This window comes from Heloderma suspectum, chromosome 3, assembly GCF_057233095.1.
Source record: "Heloderma suspectum isolate Gila_16-S chromosome 3, 16-S_ref, whole genome shotgun sequence".
Taxonomy (NCBI): domain Eukaryota; kingdom Metazoa; phylum Chordata; class Lepidosauria; order Squamata; family Helodermatidae; genus Heloderma; species Heloderma suspectum.
In genome coordinates this window covers 92,038,114-92,059,628 of record NC_139460.1, presented here as the reverse complement: position 1 = coordinate 92,059,628, position 21,515 = coordinate 92,038,114, and the positions used below count along the sequence as shown (strand labels likewise).

The 21,515-nt window shown below is 42.3% G+C and overlaps 1 protein-coding gene across 7 annotated transcripts in view; it reads right to left on the bottom strand.

Moving 5' to 3' along the window:
* The window catches only part of PDE9A (phosphodiesterase 9A), a 117,024-nt gene that overhangs the window by 63,441 nt on the left and 32,068 nt on the right, over positions 1-21,515 (bottom strand). For all 7 annotated transcript variants that reach the window (XM_084843816.1, XM_084843817.1, XM_084843813.1 and 4 more), the window contains exons 5-7: positions 7,536-7,590; positions 6,543-6,613; positions 35-119 (exon numbers count right to left, since the gene is read on the bottom strand). In XM_084843816.1, the coding sequence (XP_084699942.1) occupies positions 35-119; positions 6,543-6,613; positions 7,536-7,590 (211 nt within the window). The remainder of the gene's footprint in view (positions 1-34; positions 120-6,542; positions 6,614-7,535; positions 7,591-21,515) is intronic.

Genomic DNA, 21,515 nt, shown 5'->3' with positions numbered 1-21,515 from the left:
AAGGTCCAGGACAAGGAAAAGCTGCAGAACTTACCTGGTGCTTCTTGCTGACATTTCATCCCTCATCTTTTTAATGTCACTCTTACACTTTTCAATCTCCACTACTTTCAGTCCTTCCACTGTCAACAAAGTGAAACAACAGGGGGGTTACCATGGCGAAGCCTGAAGGATCTCATTTCAGCAATTGTGCAGAATTTCAAAAGGAATGGAACAGTGGAGTTTGTGTTGCTGGTGACTCAATGGTCCTTCTATCCGAAACCTGTTCCTTTGTAGGCAGGTGCTGCCAACATCATAAATCATTAAAAGCAACAGGAATTTAGGAGATCACAAAAGCAGTTGCAACAATACCCATTGTGTGAATAGTAATATCTAGCTGTGCTGCTGCTTTTCGGAGGCCCTCCCTTACAACATGAATAGATGAAAGCATCAGACAAGCCCACTGCAAAGATATGCTAATATGAAGCACTATATATCGTATAGTAACAAACATGCTTCGCTGGGCTTAAAACACCCTATTAAATAAATAGGTGAAATAAAAGTTCCTTAATATGGAAGAGGAAGCTGTGGGAATTCTATGCTAGATGCAACAAAACCCCGAAATGGAAAGTTATTTCAGTTCTTGTCAATTACTTAAAAACGAGATGTGGTTCTTTAAACATCTAATCAAAAGCTAGACTTAAAAACAGCACAGCAAATCCCGTTCTCTTAGGAATATGGACAAACGTTTGATTTGCTTTGTGTTTAGGCTGTGCAAAAAAAGAAAAAAAGTATTTCACAACCCTTTAGAAGCTTCACCGAATTCAAATGCATAAGTGCCCCCTGCCCACTCTCTCTGATCTGAATGCCGAAGAACTTTGTACAGTGCCATTTTTATGTCCACATTATTCTCAGTAAGATAATTTCACAGCCTACTTATTTGCTGTGCTCACTGCTTGTGCACACAAGCTGATGCTCAGAAAACTTAAGGGAACTTATGCTTGTTTAATTTGTATTCATTTGTTCATAATATAATAGCCAATCTCCTCCTCCTCCCGTGTGGTGTGGCCTGCAAGTCAAGCAGAACTGCTCCAGAAGTGGCATTAACAATGCATATGAGGAGGAAAAGAAGAGGTGCAGCTGCAGTCATTGCATTTAAGTGGGTGGATGAAGAAAGGAAAGGAAAAGCAGAGGAGTGTGGAAATCAAAGCACATGATTCATGACGCATGTTTGATCAAAAGACAAAGTGATATCAAGTCAAGTTTGCCACCAACATCTCAATATTCATTTCTCATAAAACCTCTACTTTTAGGAGTCATTACCCATTTAATGAAATACAACTGCTCTCTCTCTCTCTCTCTCTCTCTCTCTCTCACTCACACACACACACACACACACACACAGAAAGTTAAAGAAAAACAAGTTCTGAAAGATCGTGGGTGACAGTAGCAGCAGCAGATGGCATGAAAAACCACTGGCTTTGCATTGGGCTCTTACTCATACAACACTGAAAAGAACAGAGGTTATGTATAAAGTCATTTTTGGTACACCATCCCCTAGAGTAGCACTTTATGGGCTGATTTTCATATTATGGTCCCCACATACAAACCTGCTAGAAATACTTCTACATTGGCCCCCTGTTTGCAAACGGCTCAGCGACAGATTCTTAATATGGTTGGGACGATCGTCACACTAGAACCACACAGTCCTGATGGCCAGAAGCAGCAAAGAGACTCTCCAACCAGCTGGAGTAATCCATATGTTAAGTGACTTTCAATGTTACAGTCTACACATGGAGTATCCCCCCCCCCCCACTTTCCTGTGGCTTCTCATGTGTATCATATGCCAGGGAGCCAAAATATGGCCATAACTCTCTACTGGGTGTACACATCACGGTGAACATGCATATCCTGAAAAATGCATAGTCAGTCACCACCTCTGGGCTCCTTCTATTGTAGAAGCTTTGACCAATGCTTTGATCATTGATTAACATCTCTGTTTCAAACTAAAATGGGAATACGGGTGCATTGTGCAAAAAAGACACTGAAGACTCGTGAAGAGGCATATGTAATAGTGTTCATTGTAGTAATTTAGAGCAGAAAATTTCAATCTTTTGGGCTCACTGTATATTTGTAAAATTCGATAGACTATTCCAATCTAGGAAGGTAGCTTTCATGTCAAAAGTAACCGATAGTTACCACCTTGTCATTCTTGAATCCCATTTCTTTTTATTCTACTCCTCTACCACAAGGGATATTTGTGATAAGAGACTTGTCTCTCCTTTTAAAAGGGGAAGCCCTCTGGTCAGCTTCTCAGACACTTTTAAAAACTGAATTTTGATATAAGGTTAAATACTTACAAGGTGACAGATTATCATACACGTACATTTATGTTTGTAATCAAAAGTTTTAAAACGTTATTGTGACCAAAAGTTATAAACTATATTCCTACTACAACTTTAGGTTCATGATCAAAATGGGGCTGTCTGACATACATATTTTTTCTTATGGTTTTGTTATATAACTCCTGAAAGTATACTTTTCAAATGGCTATCTAAGCTGCCAGAAGAAAGCAGCATGCTTCTCAAATACGCCTGTATTTTCTGTGTGGATGAAATTCAGTGTCAGAAGTTGGCTCGCACCCATACTTTTGCTACATATTCTTTGTTTGGATTTTAATTTTATATGGGAATTTTAAAGTTTATGGCTGCTATCATATTGTCCCCGGGAGCCTTAGAATACTGCAGGACTTCCTCTCCACCATTGGAGGCCTTATTGCAGCAGCAGTGCTCCAGAGGTAATGGGGGAGAAAGGGGAGCATGACAGTTGCATGTTGAGGGATGCCTTGGTCACAGGATCCAAAGCCCTCTCGTTCCCCCAACACTCTCCTGAGAAGGGTGAAAACATTCTGGAGTTGGCATACTTATTTTCTCTTCCATTAGTGTTACTAAGAGGGAAAACCTTAAGAAGCCAGAAGGTGGGGAGGAAGACACTGGAAAATCCAGGCCCCCTTCTGCCCTGGCCAGTACGAGTGAGCAGGGCTCAGGAAGCGGGAGTTCTTCCATCACAGATTCAGTGGTGGCTGATGACTCCTATGGGTTTTAGCTACAAACAGCCAAAGGTCTAAAGGTGCTATCCAATGTGCTGAACCATTTTGGGGATAAGGTTCAGCACCTTGGATGGCACCTTTAGAGTTTTGGCTGGTGGTAACTAAAACCCAGAATGAAATCATTGTCCCTCCTGAACTGGTGTCACCAGCCGCCACTGCACAGATTCTCCCATCACATAAAATTGCTCTGTAAATTATGTGATGCCATTACGACAAGATTAGCTTTGTTCTCACACAACAGAGTAATTATTAACAATCATTTTACTGTCATTTTACATTTAAACAAATAAGGAAGGACAGGAACATCCATGCAGAGTTTAAAACCACAATGAGGAAATAGGGAACGGAGGTGTCATACCAGTATTTTGTATTTACAAGAAAAGTGTCATCCAAGTTCATTATCAAAGAGAAATAGATAAGCCCTTTGTTCTCCAAATTCTGCCCAGTCATATACCACATGTCTTTTATGTAGACCACACCCCATGCACAAGCACAGTTGTGTAAACAGCTCCACGCACACAATTTTTTGCAGCTTGCACCACATCAATGCAAACCACAAAAAAGAGTGGCAATATGGGCATAGTGAAAATTGCTGAATCTGTACAGGGACTCAGGGAGCCAATCTGAACATGGAACTACCTTCAGGCAGTATTGCTTGTTTGTTTACAACATTTGTATGCTGCCCCATAACAAAATTCTCTGGGTGGTTTGCAGTAAACAAGCATAAAAATAATTTAAATACAAAATAGAAAACACAGCCATGTAATCCAAAGCCACATAAAATAAGACAACAAAACAAAGATCACAACACCCCCAAAGTTAAACACACAGATTTTTAAACCGTGAGGCCCAGTTGACATGACTTATTTCAAAGGCCTGTATTAACAGACAGGTCTTCACCTGACACTGAAAAGACCACACAGATAGTATCAGGTGAACCTCTCTGGAAAATCTGTTCCATAACCAGGGTGTCACTGGTAGTTATCTGGCTAGGGTGGCCAGGTGGCCTATTTTAAGAGGGCAGTTCTTCTCTGAAGGGCTGCCCTGCCCAATCCCATTTTAAAGATAATGAACCATAAGAACTGTTGTTCCTCAACAATTTGCACCTGGGCAGCTGAGTGAGCAGGCCGCCTAGTCGCTGTCTTCCTCAGTATAGTGAGACATACTGGATTTCTATTTAGATTATAATAATTATTTCTGCATTTGCATCTATCTATCTATCTATCTATCTATCTATCTATCTATCTATCTACAGCTGCAAATATTATGCAAATCACTGCCCTCTTTTTTGATGATGCATTTCCTCTTTTGCGGAGGTTCGTAAGTGGCCACCGTACTTCATTTGTGTGTGTGGGGGGGGCACTTGGAGTAGGGCCTCTGGAGAAGCTCTTAAAGTTTTGGTGTTTCAGGTGACCTGGTCCCAAGTTGTTTGGGGCATGTTTTCAAGTGGCTACTGCACTGCAGAGTGCACAGGGTAACTTTGCCTCAATCGTGCTCTTCAGAGAAAGGAACATGGTTCAAGGAGCTTGTAAGCTTAAGAGAAAGGAAACTGGGACAGGGTGTGGAGGGAGGTCAGGCTAAGAGACAGCGTAGTAATAGACAGAGTGCTGGTCTTAGCCCAGGGAGACGTGGGTCTGAATCCCCATTCAACCATGAAGCTCACTGGTTGAGCTTGAACCAGTTGCTGTGTAAGCCTAACCTACCTCACAGGGTTGATGTAAGGACAAAACGGGATACCTTTCATGACATCTTTGGAAGGCAATCCACAGCTCTAGAGGGATTTCTGTTGCAGCCCATCAGTGCCCAGCCACCACTCCCCACACCCCAAGTTTTCCTCCCTGGTCCTCTCTATCTGTAGCACTGTTCCCTGGGCCCTAAAATTAACTTCTTTTTTTGCTGTTCTAGCTCTCCATACTCTGTGATTTCTCTCCTAATTTTCTTGAGCAGTTATGCTGGAATACTGCTGGCTAGAGTTGCAAAATACACTCTAGCCTCTGTGCCCTGTGGTTTCCCTCTCTCAAGAATTAGAGAAAAACCACAGTGTACGGTGGGCTAGAGCAGCCACCTCTCCTCTCCAAGCAGGGAGAGGAAAGCCTTCCCTGCCTAGGGGAGGGGTGGTTTAACCCATATCTCCCCTCAAGTTCCTGATGAAGATCCCCTGTGGTTGGAAGGCAGTGGTTCTGCGTGTGTGGAAGCCCAGGCCCCACCCACCACTGGCTCTGGCCATGCCCCCGACCTACTGCCACATGCTGCTCTCAGGTGCAAAACGGTTGCCCACGCCTGCTTTATGTGACGCAGCATTCTAAACTCACACCTGCAGAACTTCAAAATTGGGTGAAATGATTTTGACTAGCTCCCTTTCCACGTCCTGACTGCACATCCTTGGAAGGATTATACTACAGTTGCTAGGTAACCAGAACAAGATTAAGAACATAAGAAGAGCCGTTTTGGATCAGACCAAAGGCCTATCTCTAGTCCAGCATCCTGCTTCCCCTAATGGCCAACCAGATGCTTATGGGAAGCTCAGAAGCTGGACATGAAAGCCAGACAGCACTCTCCTGTTGTTGCTCTCCAGCAACTGGTACTTACGCAGAGAGGCATACTTTCCTTTTTCTTTTATTTTGGAAAAGCTGCATGGGATCTGGTGGTGAAGCCTGTAATCACAATCCTCAGCAGTGCCACTCCAGGCTTTTGAAGGCACTTGAGCAAGGTACCCTCAATGAGATCCATCCCTCACTGCGTCTACCTTCTTACTGCCATTGTCACCAGCTGCTGTTCCTCCTCCTCTTCCTCCTGCTCATCGCTACCGTTTACTTGCTTGACAGGCAGAGAGCCAGTGAGCAAGTAGACAATAGCATTCTCTGATCTGGAGCGGAGGCAGGTGAACAACCAGGCTGCAATGGTGAAGATGAAGAGCAACTCCAGGGAACTCTTGTCCATGGGCCCCTGCTGGTAGGTGCCCAACCATGCCTACCTTGATGCTGCAACAAGTGGGAGGAAGAAGGTAGAGGAGGCATACGTCAATAAGGAAGTGTGAGTGTAGATTGCATCCTTCATCAAAGATGAACCTAAAGTTGGTCTGGGGACTGGACAGTACAATCCTATGCATGTCTACTCAGAAGTAAGTGCCATAGAGTTCAATGGGATTTGCTTCCAGATAAATAGGTACAGGACTGCAGCCTAAGAGTCTTTCCAGTTTAATGGACTGGATTTATTTATGAATTGGGTACAATTAGTGGAGGTGAGTCTATATGTTATCTTTTCAGATATTTATTCTAACCAAATAACGTAGGGTGCAAAACCAGCATTTTACTTTCAAAAGTGAAGACTACAGTTTATAGATATTTTCTTCTCTTTCTCTGATATAGTTTTGTACCTTGAAAAGATGAAGGCTGAAGAAATTCCCATAAAAATGTATCTCAAAGTGATAAAAAATAATTTTAAAAACGACACTTACATTCAACTCTTTTCTCCAGCATTGCCAAGTGATTAGCTACTTCAGTTTTCAGTTCATCGATTTTAAATACACTGGAGAGGAAAAAAATTAAATAAGAATGCATGTAAGTATTTGTTATAGTTGCACAATTAAATAAATCCCATAATATGTTCTCATAACTATAAAAACCCAAGCTTTGGATGCATTTAAATATACATAAAAAACCTCCAGGAAGCAGGGATGCCCCAGTAGCAAGCTACAGTATATCTGCTGTGGGCATAAGGATTCCATTTTACAAATAACAGAGTTCACCCTGCCTACAAGCATTCCCCATCAATTCAAGGGAAGCAGAGGCTTTGAGCTGCCTCCTTTAATGATGTGCAAAGCATCCCTTCATTTAAATAAACAGAGTGGTCAATATGCATGTTAGGAACATGATAGGGTATACACCTTTACAATTCCAAAGAGTCTGTAACTGTGCATTAATGTTCCCTCCCTTAGCATAACCAGTCTTGATCAACTAGTCTTCATTCTGGCTACACTCATTATGCTTTCTCTAAGGTTTCATTTTACTTTACAGCAGTTTTCTCTGCCACTGTCTAGGTAGCTTATAGAGCTGCTTAGGAGTTGAACTGTCTTATTGGCTGGAACAATTAGGAAAATTGTTCTGCATCTCTTCCACAAAATACAGATCCTATCAGCATAGATGAATTCTCCTTCAGGTATAAGATGAACGAACAAGTGCAGTGCAACACAGTGTGTGTGTTTACTTAGCAGCAAATCCCATTGGATTCAGTCAGAACTTTCATCCAACCAAGGGTGTACAAAACTGCAGCCTTAAATGAATTCGTCTTTCTCTTCTTAATGGTCTGCATAAACTTGTAAATGGCTCAGGCATATCACATTCAAGATGTGGAACAATGGAACAAAAGCTGATGGATTTATTCCAGAGTAGGCTGCAGCGTACAAACGTATATGAGAAGAAATATAATCATATTAAAACTAAGACGGTACCTTGAGAATTGCTCGAACACCTGTGCCAGTAAATTCTGGAACAATTCCTCTTTCTCTGTTGAAAATATATAATAAAATAATGGGAAAGAATGAAAGAATGATCATAAGATGGAGGACTGAAAAGCTGGATATACTGGATTCCACACTAGCCAAAGGCGTCTGTAAAAAACATAATCTTAGCAAAAATGATAAGCTTGAGCCATCCTCATCCAATCAATATTTGCAAACAGTTGCCTTTGTGGAGTAGATTAAAAATTCTATTAATCCAGTATCTTTTTGTCCTTGTGGCATTGTGCAATACTGTAGAAAGGGTGTGTGTGTGTGTGTGTGTGTGAATGTGTATACACACATTACTCTCTCCTCCCACACGCACACACACACACACACACAAAATAATGCTCTGAAGCATGAAGATTGATAACCTTTATAAATGGTATTGTCAGCAGTGTAATTCCGCAAGTGTTATTTTTAGTCACACAATAATCACCTTGGGGGTATGTGTGCGTGGAACTTTACTCCAGTTAATGTATTTGAACGTAGAAGTTGTTCTTGGGGGAAAAAAACTTAAACTGTTTTTGTTTTTCAGCTCCCAAAGAAGCAATTACTTTTAAGCATCCAGTGGTGCAGTGAGGTTATTTTGGACTCTGGACTTAATGTTCTGACTGGGAGTGGAGCAGGGGCTGTTTAGATCCTAACGTGTATTACTTCACTTCCTTCAAAATGTGTAAGCCAGTCCTTCTCTGTTTGGGGCCCCTCTTCTCATTCTGCTCAGTAGGGACATCTGGACACTGCCCCCAAGTCATGGCCTGACAGCACCACTGGAAGCACCGTCCCCTAAACTTGATTATGCCAAATTTCCTGTTATCCCGAATTTGCCATCTTTCCCCCAAGTACTAAGTATCCAAACCACTAACTATCTATATCTACAGTCAGGGCCAGAAATACTGAAACAAGGATAACAGTTTTGGCAGTTGGCCTCTGTACACCACCACATTGAAGTTGAAAGGAAACACACCCAGATGGGAGTGAAGTCAGGACTTCCAGCTGTAATTCAAGGGGTTTGACAAAAAGTGGGGCACTAACCATTCGGCAAGGACAGCCAGTGGCATACACACACACCCATCATTGGTGGCTCATAAGTAATGGAACAAACCAACATCATTTCAAACTGAAGGATCGCCTTTAATACCTGGATGAAAATCCTTTGCAGTCAATGACTGCTTGAAGTCTGGAATCCATGGACATGACCAAATGCTGAGTTTCCTCCCTCGAGATGCTTTGCCAGGCCTTTACTGCAGCTGCCTTCAGCTGCTGCTTGTTTGTGGGTCTTTCTGCCTTCACTCTTGTCTTCAGTAAGTGAAAAGCATGCTCTACTGGGTTGAGATCATGTGACTGACTTGGCCATTGAAGAACATACCACTTCTTTGCCTTCAGAAACTCTTGGGTAGCTTTTGCTGTATGTTTTGGGTCATTGTCCATCTGCAATATGAAGCGGCATCCTATCAGTTTGGCAGCATTCGGCTGAATCTGAGAAGTATAGCCCTATACACTTCAGAATTCATCCTGCTGCTCTGATCAGCAGTCAGGTCATCAATAAACACCAGTGACCCGGTTCCATTGGCAGCCATACATGCCCATGCCATAACACTGCCTCCATCATGTTTGACAGATGATGTGGTATGCTTTGGATCATGAGCTGTTCCTTTCCTTCTCCATACTTTTCTCTTCCCATCATTCTGGTACAAGTTAATCTTGGTTTCATCAGTCCAAAGAATCTTATTCCAGAACTGGGCAGGCTTTTTTAGGTGTTTGCTGGCAAAGGCTAATCTGGCCTTTCTGTTCTTGAGTGTTACCAGTGGTTTGCACCTTGTTGTGAAGCCTCTATATTTACATTCATAAAGCTGTCTCTTGACTGTAGATGTTGACAATGACATGCCTACCTCCGCAAGAGTGTTCTTGACCTGGCTAGATGTTGTGAAAGGGTTCCTCTTCACCCTGAGCAGAATTCTACGGGCATCCACTTTAGTTGTCTTCCGTGGTCTTCCAGGCCTTTTGTTGTTGCTGAGCTTGCCAGTTAATTCCTTCTTTTTCAGGATGTTCCAAACTGTTGTGATGATGGCCTCCTTCACTAGCATGGACACCTCTTTGGACCTCATGTTGGGAGTTCCACTGAAAAGCTACCAAATGCAAATGTCACACTCAGAACCACCTCCAGGCCTTTTATCTGCTTGATTGGTCATGGGGTGCCCAGGAAACAGGCCACACCTGGCCATGCACCTGCTTGTCAGCCATTCGTTCCATTACTTATGAGCCCCCAACGATGGGGGGGGGCTGTATGCCACTGGCTGCACTTCCTGAATGGTTAGTGCCCCACTTTTGTCAGACTCCTTGAATTACAGCTGAAAGTCCTGACTTCACTCCCATCTGGGTATGTTTCCTTTCAACTTCAATGTGGTGGTGTACAGAGGCCAACTGCCAAAACAGTTATCTTTGTTCCAATACTTCTGGCTCTGACTGTATATATCTCCTATAGGTAAAAGAGGAGGTACTCTTTCTGCATGCTCTAAGGGAGTTTTGGAAAGTAGCAGCAATTTTCAATATACAATGTGGGGGCAGCTATTTTGCTGCTGCTTTCCAAAACAGCTTCATAATGTGCTTTTAAGCATTATACTTTGATAGCCAGCGAAATGCACTTTTTCAAGCTGACACATAGCCCCTATTCATTAACAGCTATAGGTGATTAGATTTTTTTTTTTTTTAAGTGTGAAAGGAGGCATGGAAGAGAAGAAAAATACACAGAGCTTTTTTTTTTTTTTTAATCAGTGCTGAAGCTTCTCTAGGATAAAAGGTATTTAGTACTAGCCAGAGTGAGGACAAAAAAATATGGCCAAACCACTTAGCTCTCTATCTAGATAAGAAAACTGGCTTAGAAGAAAAGGGAAATGCACTACATGAAATGCATAGGGTTCAGTCAATAGCATATTGGATTGGGACTTGGGGCAGAATTCAGTGGGGTGCTTACGCCCCTGCCAATTCTTTTCCACCCCGCTGATTCTCTTCCACAAGCGGTGGGTCCTGGCAATTCCGTTGCAGAAGTGGGACCCACTGCTTATGCAAGGGAGACTGAATGCTTCCTAGGGGAAGCCCCGAAATGAGTGGAAATGCTTGTTCTGGAAGGAGGAAGGTCAGCGGTGGTTCCTTGCGTGAGCTTTGCCAAGCTGCAGAAACAAGCATTTCTGTTCATTTTGGGTTGCCCCGGAAGTGCTAAACTGCTGTAGCACAACCAGTGGGGGCCATTTGCACAACATAATTGGTGGGGTGGAAGAGAATTGCCTGTGGGGGAAACGTCCCGTTGGATTCTGCCCTTTGGTTCAAATGATCACATAGCTATGAATACACCAGGTGAATCTGGTATCGTTTTTTCTTGCCTCTTTCAAATGATCGTTGTAAAAGGGAAGGCTATGGGGCGGTATAGAAATATAATGAAGGAAGGAAGGAAGGAGATGGTTGGTATGTATGGGCTTATTAAGCTGGTGCTTCCCCAACTGTACAAGCTCCCAGTCCATTTTGAGGCTCAGTTCAAAACTGTTCAGGAGTTGGGGCCAGGGCATGTGAAGTATCATCTGCCTCCCCTTGTGCCTGCCCATTCACTACGAACTTCAGCAGAGGCACTTCTCTGGGTAATCCTGCCAAGGGTCAGCCCAAGAGACTTTGCTGCCTGAGGCAAAGAACAAGATGGTGCCCCCTCATGTTCCATGTACAAAAGCTGACTGGACTGCATCTTTCTTCGAGACTGGGAATGTGACAGCATCCTCCCTCAAGCCCGAAGGCGGCAGGCTAGCTTAGGTGGCACAGGGCAAGCCTCATGGCCCACAGCTCTCTCCTCCAACACCTTGCTACCACCTCCCAGCATCTGCCGCCTAAGGTGACTGCCTTGCTGTGACTAATGGTAGGGAAAGCCGTGACCCCTGCTGTTTGGTGTGCAGCAGGTGGCTGCCAGGGAAAGGGCCTTCTTAATCGTAACACCCTTGCTGTGGAATGCTCTCCTCAGGGAGACTCGCCTGGCACCTTGTTTGATGTCATTTCAGTGCTACGGAAAACTATTTTCCCCAGAACTTTCACTTGGTTTGCTTTTAGCTCAGCAGATGATTTATGCTTCTTATGGGGGTGTAGCTATCTGGGGAAGGCCAGAAGGGGACCCCAGGAGCTCCACATTTCACCTGGTTCAACAACCCTGCATGACAGAGTTTATCTAAAATAAGGTTCCTTGTATAACATCAACCAGTCTTGATAAATCAACACACTGCTGACACATGTTCAACTCTGATCCCTAATAACTATTGAGATCTTTATTTAAAATGGTGCTGCTTGATTATCACACATTTGATGAGTTGGCAATGATGGTTTATATTTCTTCTACGTCTCTTTTTCTCAAGATAAATTGTATTTTTTTTACATTTTTACAATTATGACTAGTTTGTGTGTGGTGGGGGTGGTGAAGGCTGTAGGTTTAATTATTCCGTCTATCTCATTCTTTTCTGAATCACTCTCATATAAACAAGTGTCCAACAGGACAACATCTAAAGAGTTGCCAAGTTCTACTCAATACCACCTCCCACGCCACTCTTAATTTTCATTTTGAAAGATGATTTTAAATACATTGTGGGCTCTCTTTCTGGTAAGATTATGCATTGCCATAACCTCTACAATGATGTCAGTCGTTGTTATAATTTATCTATCAGTGCAATCCTAAACAGATTTCAGTAGCAAGCCTCACGGATCTCACTGGACTTTACTCCCTAGTAATAGTGCTTAGGACTGCAATCCTAAATGCACTTACTAGGGAGTACACACCATCGAATACAGTGGGATTGACTTGTGAGTAAATGAGCATAGCACTGAATAGTTTGTATTCAAAGCATTATTTATTGTAGGTATTTTCTTTACCCTGCCCTTCAAAATGAATTGCAGGGGCAGCTTACACTTAACAATAAAAATGTGAAGGGAATTCAAACCAGTAAAACTATATCCTAAAAATGACAAAGTAAAAGCAGCAAAGGCTATCAATGAGAAGCATGATGGTCCCGTAGCTTCCCCTGACTTCACTCCCCCCCCAGTACTCTCCTGCCTTTTGCATATCCCCCACCCACATTCTAATAGGTTGAAACTTCTCTCCTGAGGCTCAGTTACTGGCAGTAAAAGCTTTAAGCTAAAATGTGCTGGTATTATTGGTATTTGGGGGGATCCCTTTTGCCCTACCCCCTTTTGCCTTCAGCCATGGCCACCACTAGAATGTGGCCCCCCAGAGCTTCTCTGAAATGGAATCGGGTTCTTAGGCTGAAAGAGGTTTGACACGGCTGGTGTGACGCAACAGCGCCTGGGGAGAGAGGCAGCCTGTGCAGACAAATGGTTGAGGATTGTGAAGAGAGCAACTGATGGGATTTCTGTACTTCCAAGCTGTTGTGTGAGTTCACGCTCAAAATTTGCTTTTAACAGTGGAGGATTCATATGGAAATGACACTGTTGCTTTCTCATCAGCACTTAGCAGTCCTGAGTTTAGTCGCACACAATTTGGGGCAACTGCATTTGGAAAATGGAGTCATATTGGAGCAGGGGTCACTTTACCCAATATTGCACCTGGAGATGTACAATTTCTGGAAGTTTTGAGGTCATGGGAAAAAAAGCATTTTTTTCCCTGGGGGTTTTCAGGGAAAAACAGAATTTGGGGGGGGGGGGGATGGAAAAATAAGCAATACCATTTTTTTTTTAGCACTCTTTACTGATCTAAAGTCACTCTGTTGCTTCAAGACATCTTTCCCCAACCTGGCGTCCTTCCGATATTTTGGACTTCAGCTCCCATCAGCCTCAGGCAGCATGACCAGTGATCAGGAATGCTGGGCAGTGTAGTCCAAAACATCAGGAGGGCACCAGATCGGGGAGGGCTGCTTTAGGAACATAAACCAGTCTTTCTGTTCCTGAAGTTATTTTATGTACAATTTAGTCTGCTCATTAAATTATCATAATATTTTAAAAATTAAAGTAAATTCAGTTAGTGCATTTGTAATTGTTGTCTGAACAGATCAGAACTACATTAAATGACTGCTACAGCATCAGAAACACAGGACTCTATAGAACAAAACCCAAACTGTCAAGAATGCACAATGGTGACTCTATTCCCATGTTGGGAAAGTGAGCATAAACGTCTATCGGTAAAATATACTTCAGATGAATAATTGTAATAAGGAATGAAAGAAATTGCTATACCAGGAATCTTATGGAGAGGATTAAAAACTATCCCCCCCCCCATAGCTTCATTATTTCCAGCCATTTTACATCTCAAGTCTTTCTATAAACGTGTTCTTATTACATAGTGTTTATAAACCATTTTGGGGGAGTAAAGGCTGGGTAACAAAATATAAATACTTTGTCTTAAATTCTAAAGGAAAATATTTCATAATCCAAAGCTGTTCAATTTTTCCAATTGGGGGGGGGGGACAAAAAGGGTCCTTGGAAAAAAAGGGGGGGATTTTTTTTAAAAAAAAATTCCGGTTTTGTTCCAGGCTTTCACATCTCTAACCGCAACCTGTGCCTATCACAGTATACAAAGATGCAGAAGCTTTTTTGAAAACAGGTCACATGAAAAGATGGCAGGATTTGTGTCTTTCTTTACTGACGATGAATGCAATGACGACAGGCAAAGTCAGTCCTCTGGAGGGAGCAAAGGCAACTGTGCGTGGCCTTGTTTGCCATCATTTGGCTTCTGTAGCTTTTGGGGTGCTCCTTGATGAACCTCTGAACCTCAGAACAGCTCAAGACATTCTGCCACCTGAAGAGGCACCCAGATGGTGCCCCCCCATCTGCCACTAGCGCCAACACTTAAAAAGCCTTGCTACACCATTTACCCAGCCACCAGTTCCTGCCTTCATGTATCTTCCCCTCTTGATCCTGCCTGAACCAGGTTGCTTCACCCTGCTGCATTGCTACCCTGCTGATCCTCAGCTTTCCCCGCAGTGTTTTTTTTTGTTTAAAGAACGGAGGAAATACAGGTTGCTTTCCACACCCAGAATTGCTACGCCGACAGCGCTCAAGTAAGCTACTACAACGGCAGCTCTAAATGTTCATCGTTACCTGGTCAAACCCAAATGTTCTTATGCTCTTTATCCACTGATCACTGCGTCCAGCTTGAGAAACTCTCTCAACTCATTTGAGGAGATTAGGACACACAGATTTGCTGCTGCTCAGATTCTCTCAGTGGTGTGGTGGTTAGCAATGTTGGAAACCAGAGTGGAGATGTTTTCTCCCCCAAAATCAAAGGCAGATGTGTTGGCTGTAAGAAAAATTCCAGCATCCATACAGTGTAATACCTTTATCAGACAACTGAAAGATCACAAAACATGTGCAAGCTTTTGAGATCTCCAGATCTCTTAACCATGCAATATGTTGCGGTGGCAGCAGGGGTGGGGGAGTAATAGGAAGGGGGAAGGCTGAATGGATGTTGTAGTCAGGATGTCTACATATCAGAGTCTTGAGATGATGTGGAGGAGGATGGTCTACAGACATTCGAATTGGGCTCTGCGAGGTTTCAAATTTTAGTGATCCTAGAACCACTGGAAAGAAGAAAGTGGCAGACAACTGTAGATCCTCCATTTTTTAAAAATATGAAATCCAGCTGTTAACTCCAAACTGTCTCCATCCTGGGTGAACCAGATGGGTTAACTGGTGGAAAACAGAAGTAGAAATCAACTAGGCATCCTCCCTCTCCCAGTGACTGTTGCCTGTACATTATCAATTAAATCTATTCCAGTGCTAAAAAGAAAAGATTAAAAACGTGTACTTCTTTGATTTGATTTGATCTGAAGTACTTTCATTCAGGCTTCAAAAAGCTTATTCTCACTCCATTTTAATCACCACATTCGCAAAGCAAGAAAATATTTATACTGCCACATTGCATTTATTAACATTTGATTGCAAGCCTGCAGGTAGGATTTGTTCTTTTTAAATCATTTGCTGTATAGCACCTAGCTATCAAAGTCTTTTATAAATAGTAAATATTATTAAAACCTCTTATTATAGCTCCCCCCGCTTTCCTCCCTTGTCTTGCATGACTTCCCCATGACCAACATTTTAAATGTAAGCTCCCCAGGGCGGAGGCCCATGAGATTTTCTGTTTCCCTTACTCCATCACATAGTATATACACTGATTATGCTATATAACTAGTAATCATCATTAAAAGGAAGAGTCTATATTCACTGTAGCTACATTTAACACACAAGGAGATACATATTTTATAGTTTACAGCAGAGATCTCGAACGTTTCCGAGGGGTTTGGCCGCTCTGGTGGGATTCATCGCTTAGAAAATTACATGTTTGACCTGTTTATTAGCACATGGTGCTGCAATGTCCACTGGGAACCATAAAGTTTTCCACAGACAGTCCTTTCTGATTAGGATTGGGGGAGAAATTTCTTTGGTTCACATTTTAATGTGAATGTATCTAATTTCGTACTTTCAAACAATATACAAGCCTCAGTTATCCTTCGAAATTTGCACTTTTCTGAATTTTGCAGTAGAATTCTCCAATCAAGCAAGGTGTACATTAGGGGGAAGTGCACACAAAAAATGTGTTTATTAGTGAAAATAACATTAAAATACATTGCATTAGGAAAATTGCTTGCAAAAATGTGTATACTGGGCACATTTACATGTAAAAATGCATGTGTTAAGAGAATTGTGCATAACAATGTGTATGGATTTTTATGCAAATTTAAGAAAAAATAATTCTCAAAGTTCAGGATGAACCTAATTTAAAGTGAAAAAGTTATCAAAGTTCAGGACAAACCAAATTTAAGAAAAATTAAATGAAAAATGAGAGATTGAGAGAAACCAAAACTGACAGATTCATCCATCCCTATTTCTGATCTAGCATGTTTACAATCTACAAGAACTACCTAGTCCAATGCAGCATTTTCTTTTCATTGGATGGCTTTTGGGATTTTGCTCTAGATGTAACATGTACCCATGTTTTGTCAGAATGTTTTACCCAGGCGATCTGTTCAAAACTAGTACTTTCGGCTGGATTTAGGATTTCTGTTAGAGCCACCCATGAGAGAATCCCCAGAAAAAAATTGTATGCATGATGCATGCCTTCCCATGCATGCATGTCTTGGAATCAGTCCAAAAGCCATCCCGTGGATGAGAATCCGGCCCTATATGGCTAAACACCATTAGCTAGGACTAACAAAAAGGCTTTCTTCAGCTACGTGCATAGTAAAAGACAGAGGAAATAAATGGTGGTTCAGCTATTAAGTAAGGATGGCAAAATGATAACAGATGACAAAGAAAAGGCAGAAGTGCTCAATTTCTACTTCAGCTCAGTCTTCTCCCGAAAGAGGGTCTATGACCCCCCTGGCAAAGGCAAAGTACAGGCTGAAGAGGCAGGATTGCCGCTTGAGATCGATAGGCATATGGTCAAGGAACACCTAATTACTTTGAGTGAGTTCAAATCTCCAGTGGCAGATGAACTGCATCCCAGAGTAATAAAGGAACTGGCAGAAGAGCTCTCAGAACCGCTGTCTATTCTCTTTGAGAAATCATGGAGGACGGGTGAAGTGCCAGATGACTGGAGGAGGGCTAAGCCTGTTCCTATCTTCAAAAAGGGCAAAAAGGAGGAATCTGGGAACTAAAGACCAGTCAGTCTGACATCAATCCCTGGGAAAATTCTGGAGCACATTATTCAGCAATAGATCTGTAAGCACCTTGAAAACAATGCAGTGATTACTCGAAGCAACATGGATTTGTCAAAAACAAATCCTGCCAGACGAATCTGATCTCATTTTTTGATCAAGTAACCTCCCTTGTGGACTGTGGGAATGCTATGGACATTAATATACCTCGACTCCAGCAAAGCTTTCGACAAAGTGCCCCATGATATCCTGATGAGCAAACTAGCTCAAAGTGGGCTAGATGAAACAACGATCCGGTGGATCCACAGTTGGCTACAGAACTGGACTTAAAGAGTGCTTAACAATGGGATCTTCTCAAACTGGGGAGAGGCAACGAGCGGGGTACTGTAAGGCTCAGTCCTGGGCCCACTGCTCGTCAACATTTTTATTAATGATGAGGAGGGGCAAGGAATGCTTATCAAATCTGCAGATGACACAAAATTGGGCAGGATAGCTAATACCCTGGAAGACAGAAACAAAATTCAAAGTGATCTCGATAGGATGGAGCGCAGGGCAGGAAACAACAGAATGACATTTAAGAGGGATACATGCCAAGTTCTGCACCTAGGAAAAAGAAACCAAATGCACAGTTATAAGATGGGGGATACTTGACTCAACAGTTCTACAAGCGAGAAGGATCTTGGAATAGTTGTAGATAACAAGCTGAATATGAGCCAACAATGTGTTGGAGCTGCAAAAAAGGCAAATGCTATTTTGGGCTGCATTAATAGAAGTATAGCTTCCACATCCCGTGAAGTACTAGTTCCCCTCTACTCAGTACTGTTCAGGCCTCATCAGGAGTACTGTGTCCAGTTCTGGGCACTGCACTTTAAGAAGGATGCACACAAACTGGAGAAGGTTCTGAGGAGGGCAACGAAGATGATCAGGGGACTGGAAACAAAGCCCTATGAAGAGAGACTGAAAGAACTGGGCATGTTTAGCCTTGAGAAGAGAAGACTGAGGGGAGATATGATAGCACTCTTCAAGGACTTGAAAGGCTGTCACAGAGAGGAAGGCCAGGATCTCTTCTTGATCATCCCAGAGTGCAGGACACGGAATAATGGGCTCAAGGTACAGGAAGCCAGATTCCGGCTGAACATCAGGACAAAATTCCTGACTGTTAGAGCAATACAACAACGGAACCAATTACCTAGGGAAGTAGTGGGCTCTCCCACACTGGAGGCATTCAAAATGAAGCTGGACAGCCATCTGTCAAGGATGCTTTGACTTAGATTCCTGCATTGAGCAGGGGGTTGGAGTCGATGGCCTTATAGGTCCCTTACAAGCCTACTATTCTATGATTCTATTATTCTAAGTAGGCTCATGTAGTCCAAGGCCCCATTCCTGGGGTGGGAGAAGGGGGCATGCAAAGTCTCACTTGTGCAATGTTAATAGCTTACATGATTTTTGAGTGCATTGGAGGCACTGCAAATTGATTTTGTATTTGAGGTTTGTACTTGGAAGAGATGTACCAACAAGTGCTTCAGAACTGTTTGTCTGTCTCTATACAATTAAAGTTTAACAAAGCAAGCACAGGAGACTGATTTAATCAAATAAGAAATGCCTATGCTGAATCAGGCCAAAGGTGAACGTCATCTGTCTCCAGCACTGGCCAACCAAATGCCCTGGGAAGCTCACAAGCAGAGCAAGGTGGAGACAATCATAACCTGCTGTTTGCCACAGAACCTGGTAACCAGTGGTATTTTGCTTCTGAATATCAACCACAAACTGCAGTACAGATTATTACAACTGTGCACTCTGGAAAATGTGACATGTGAGACAAAATTATTTATTTTAAATTGCTTTTAAATATTAAGGGTCAAATTGTACTGTTCAAATATAACGGGAAAATTAATACTGTATGTGTGTTTTAAGGAACTCATTTTCAGCAAACCAGGAGTAATTGAAACTAAAGGATATATATCTGCTTCATTTTAACTGAATTATGGATTAGTAAAAGCATACTTTCTTGTCATTTTTAACACCCCACTTTTCTCTTTCTATAAGAAATTAAAGTTTAGTACAGCATTGAATGCTCATATGCCTGAGGAATAATCTATTCCAGATGGATGTTACCCTCTTTAAAATATGCATCTCATCCAAATTAGTTTTCCTGATGAACACAATAAGGCATATAAGTTTTTTCTATAGTTTCACTTTTTGCAAAGATTTGACTTTCATTTTTTATGAACCTAAAAGTAGAATAATCACCCAAACCACAAAAGCATCAGAAAAGAATCAGAGTAGATTCATCCACGCACGGTACTTGCTTACCTACGTTGTTTCATTTTTGTTAAGTGACTCCAAAATACAGCAAACAAAACAGTAAATAGATTAGTTCCAGTCGAGCAAGCAGCATTTTGCTTATCGTAAAGGAAGGAAAAAAGCAGTTCCCAACCCCTGCTGGAAATCAAATAGCTAAACCCAAACAAGTAATGCTTTTAATTAAAAATAGCATGAAAGATTTGTTTCTGCTTACCGTATGCAAGCCACGGAGCTTTATACAAGGCCAAAGCAAGAATAAACTCTGAACCCCATGCATCCCAGATTCACTGCTTTTCAGAACTTTGGCAGTGGCTGAAGCATACAAGAGAGTGACAAGGCCCTATAAAAACAATCCAGTTAAAAAAAAAAAAAAGGAAAAACCCACCCCTAGATGTTCTACTTTCCCTCCCTCTCACTGTCAAAACTCGCTTAAAGTACTAGGACATTCTAATCCAGGGAACAGTCAACTGAAGCCTGATGTTTATAGACGTAATAAAAGAACTAAGACGTATGTTTTTATAACCCCACAGCACAGTAAAGATATATGACTCGCAGTTCCTCTTGTCTTAAAGAGACAAAGGTCCCTTTCCCCTATAGTTGCATTAACTGCTTACCTAATTCCTGGATCACATATAACTATCCGTGAAATGGGAACATCTTTTCTACGATCTCAGCTACTTATTTAAAATATCCCTTTTAATTTGCAAAATGCTCCACAGTCTTTATTGGCCTCACTCTCACAACCTTTCTTAAGAGGTATAAAGGTTGCTAACTTTTCCTTTTCCTGTGCGGCCTTTAATAACTGGGTGCAAAGAAGTAGGAATTCAACATATTAAACTTTCTCCATCACTGTATCTGCATGCTGGGGAAAGCTTTGCCAGCTGAATTTCTGTTGCTTTTCACACAGCTGTTAAAGGCACAGGAGCCCACAGTGACACTCTTGGATGAACTTAATTGTTTGGATCCATTTCAGGACTGGTTCCAGCTTGGAAACTGCCTTCGTCACCCGTATTCTGAAAGAATGACAGGAGGAGTGTGACCCTGCTCTTTGTCCTGGACTGCTCCCTGGCTTTTGATACCATATGCTTCTGGTTTAGAAAGGCTGTCTTGATTGGAGACTGAGAGTACTGTGTTTCAGTGGTCTTGCCTCTACTGGTTCCAGATGGTGGTGCTTTGAGACTACTGCTCAGCTCCATGGCATTTATACTATGGGGTCTCACAGGGTTTTTTCTTGTCTCCTAATGCTTTTTAGCATCTACATGAAACCACTCAGTGGTATCATCCAGAGATTTGGCATCTGGTGCCATCAATATATGAATGACACCCAATTCTACTTCTGCTTTTCATCAGTCAGACAAGGTAGTGCTGAATTGGTGTCTGGAAGCAGTAATGGAATAGATGAGGGTCAATAAAATGAAGCTTTATTGCACCAAGATAAGTGGCTGTCTGACCAGGAAGGTGATTTGATCTGGTTCTGGTGGTTCAACGTGTTCTGGATGGGCCTGCACTCCTCCTAAAGGCTCAGTTTTGCAGTTTTTGGTACTCCTAGATCTGGTGTTGTCACTGGATACCCAAATGCTTTTCATCAGCTGCATCTGGTGTGGCAATTCCAACCTCTCCTGGACAGAGATAGCCCGGCCACAGTTATCCATACACTTAGAACATAAGAACAGTCCTGTTGGATCAGAACAAAGGTCCATCTAGTCCAGCATTCTATTCACACAATGGCCAGCCAGATGCCTGTGGGAACCCTACAAGCAGGACTTAAATGCAATAGCACTCTCATGCATACATAAAAGTTTTGAACAATAATCATCTCTTTCTCTCTCTCAATCTCCCTCTCCACACCTCAGTCTCAGTGTATGTTTGTGTGTGACTGTTGATGTTAATGAAGGGGCCGGCTTACATGAGAGGAGATGGTCCTTAAGTAGCCATGGCTTTAAAGGTAATAACCAGTATTTTGAACTGGGCCTGAAAACAGACTATAAGCCAA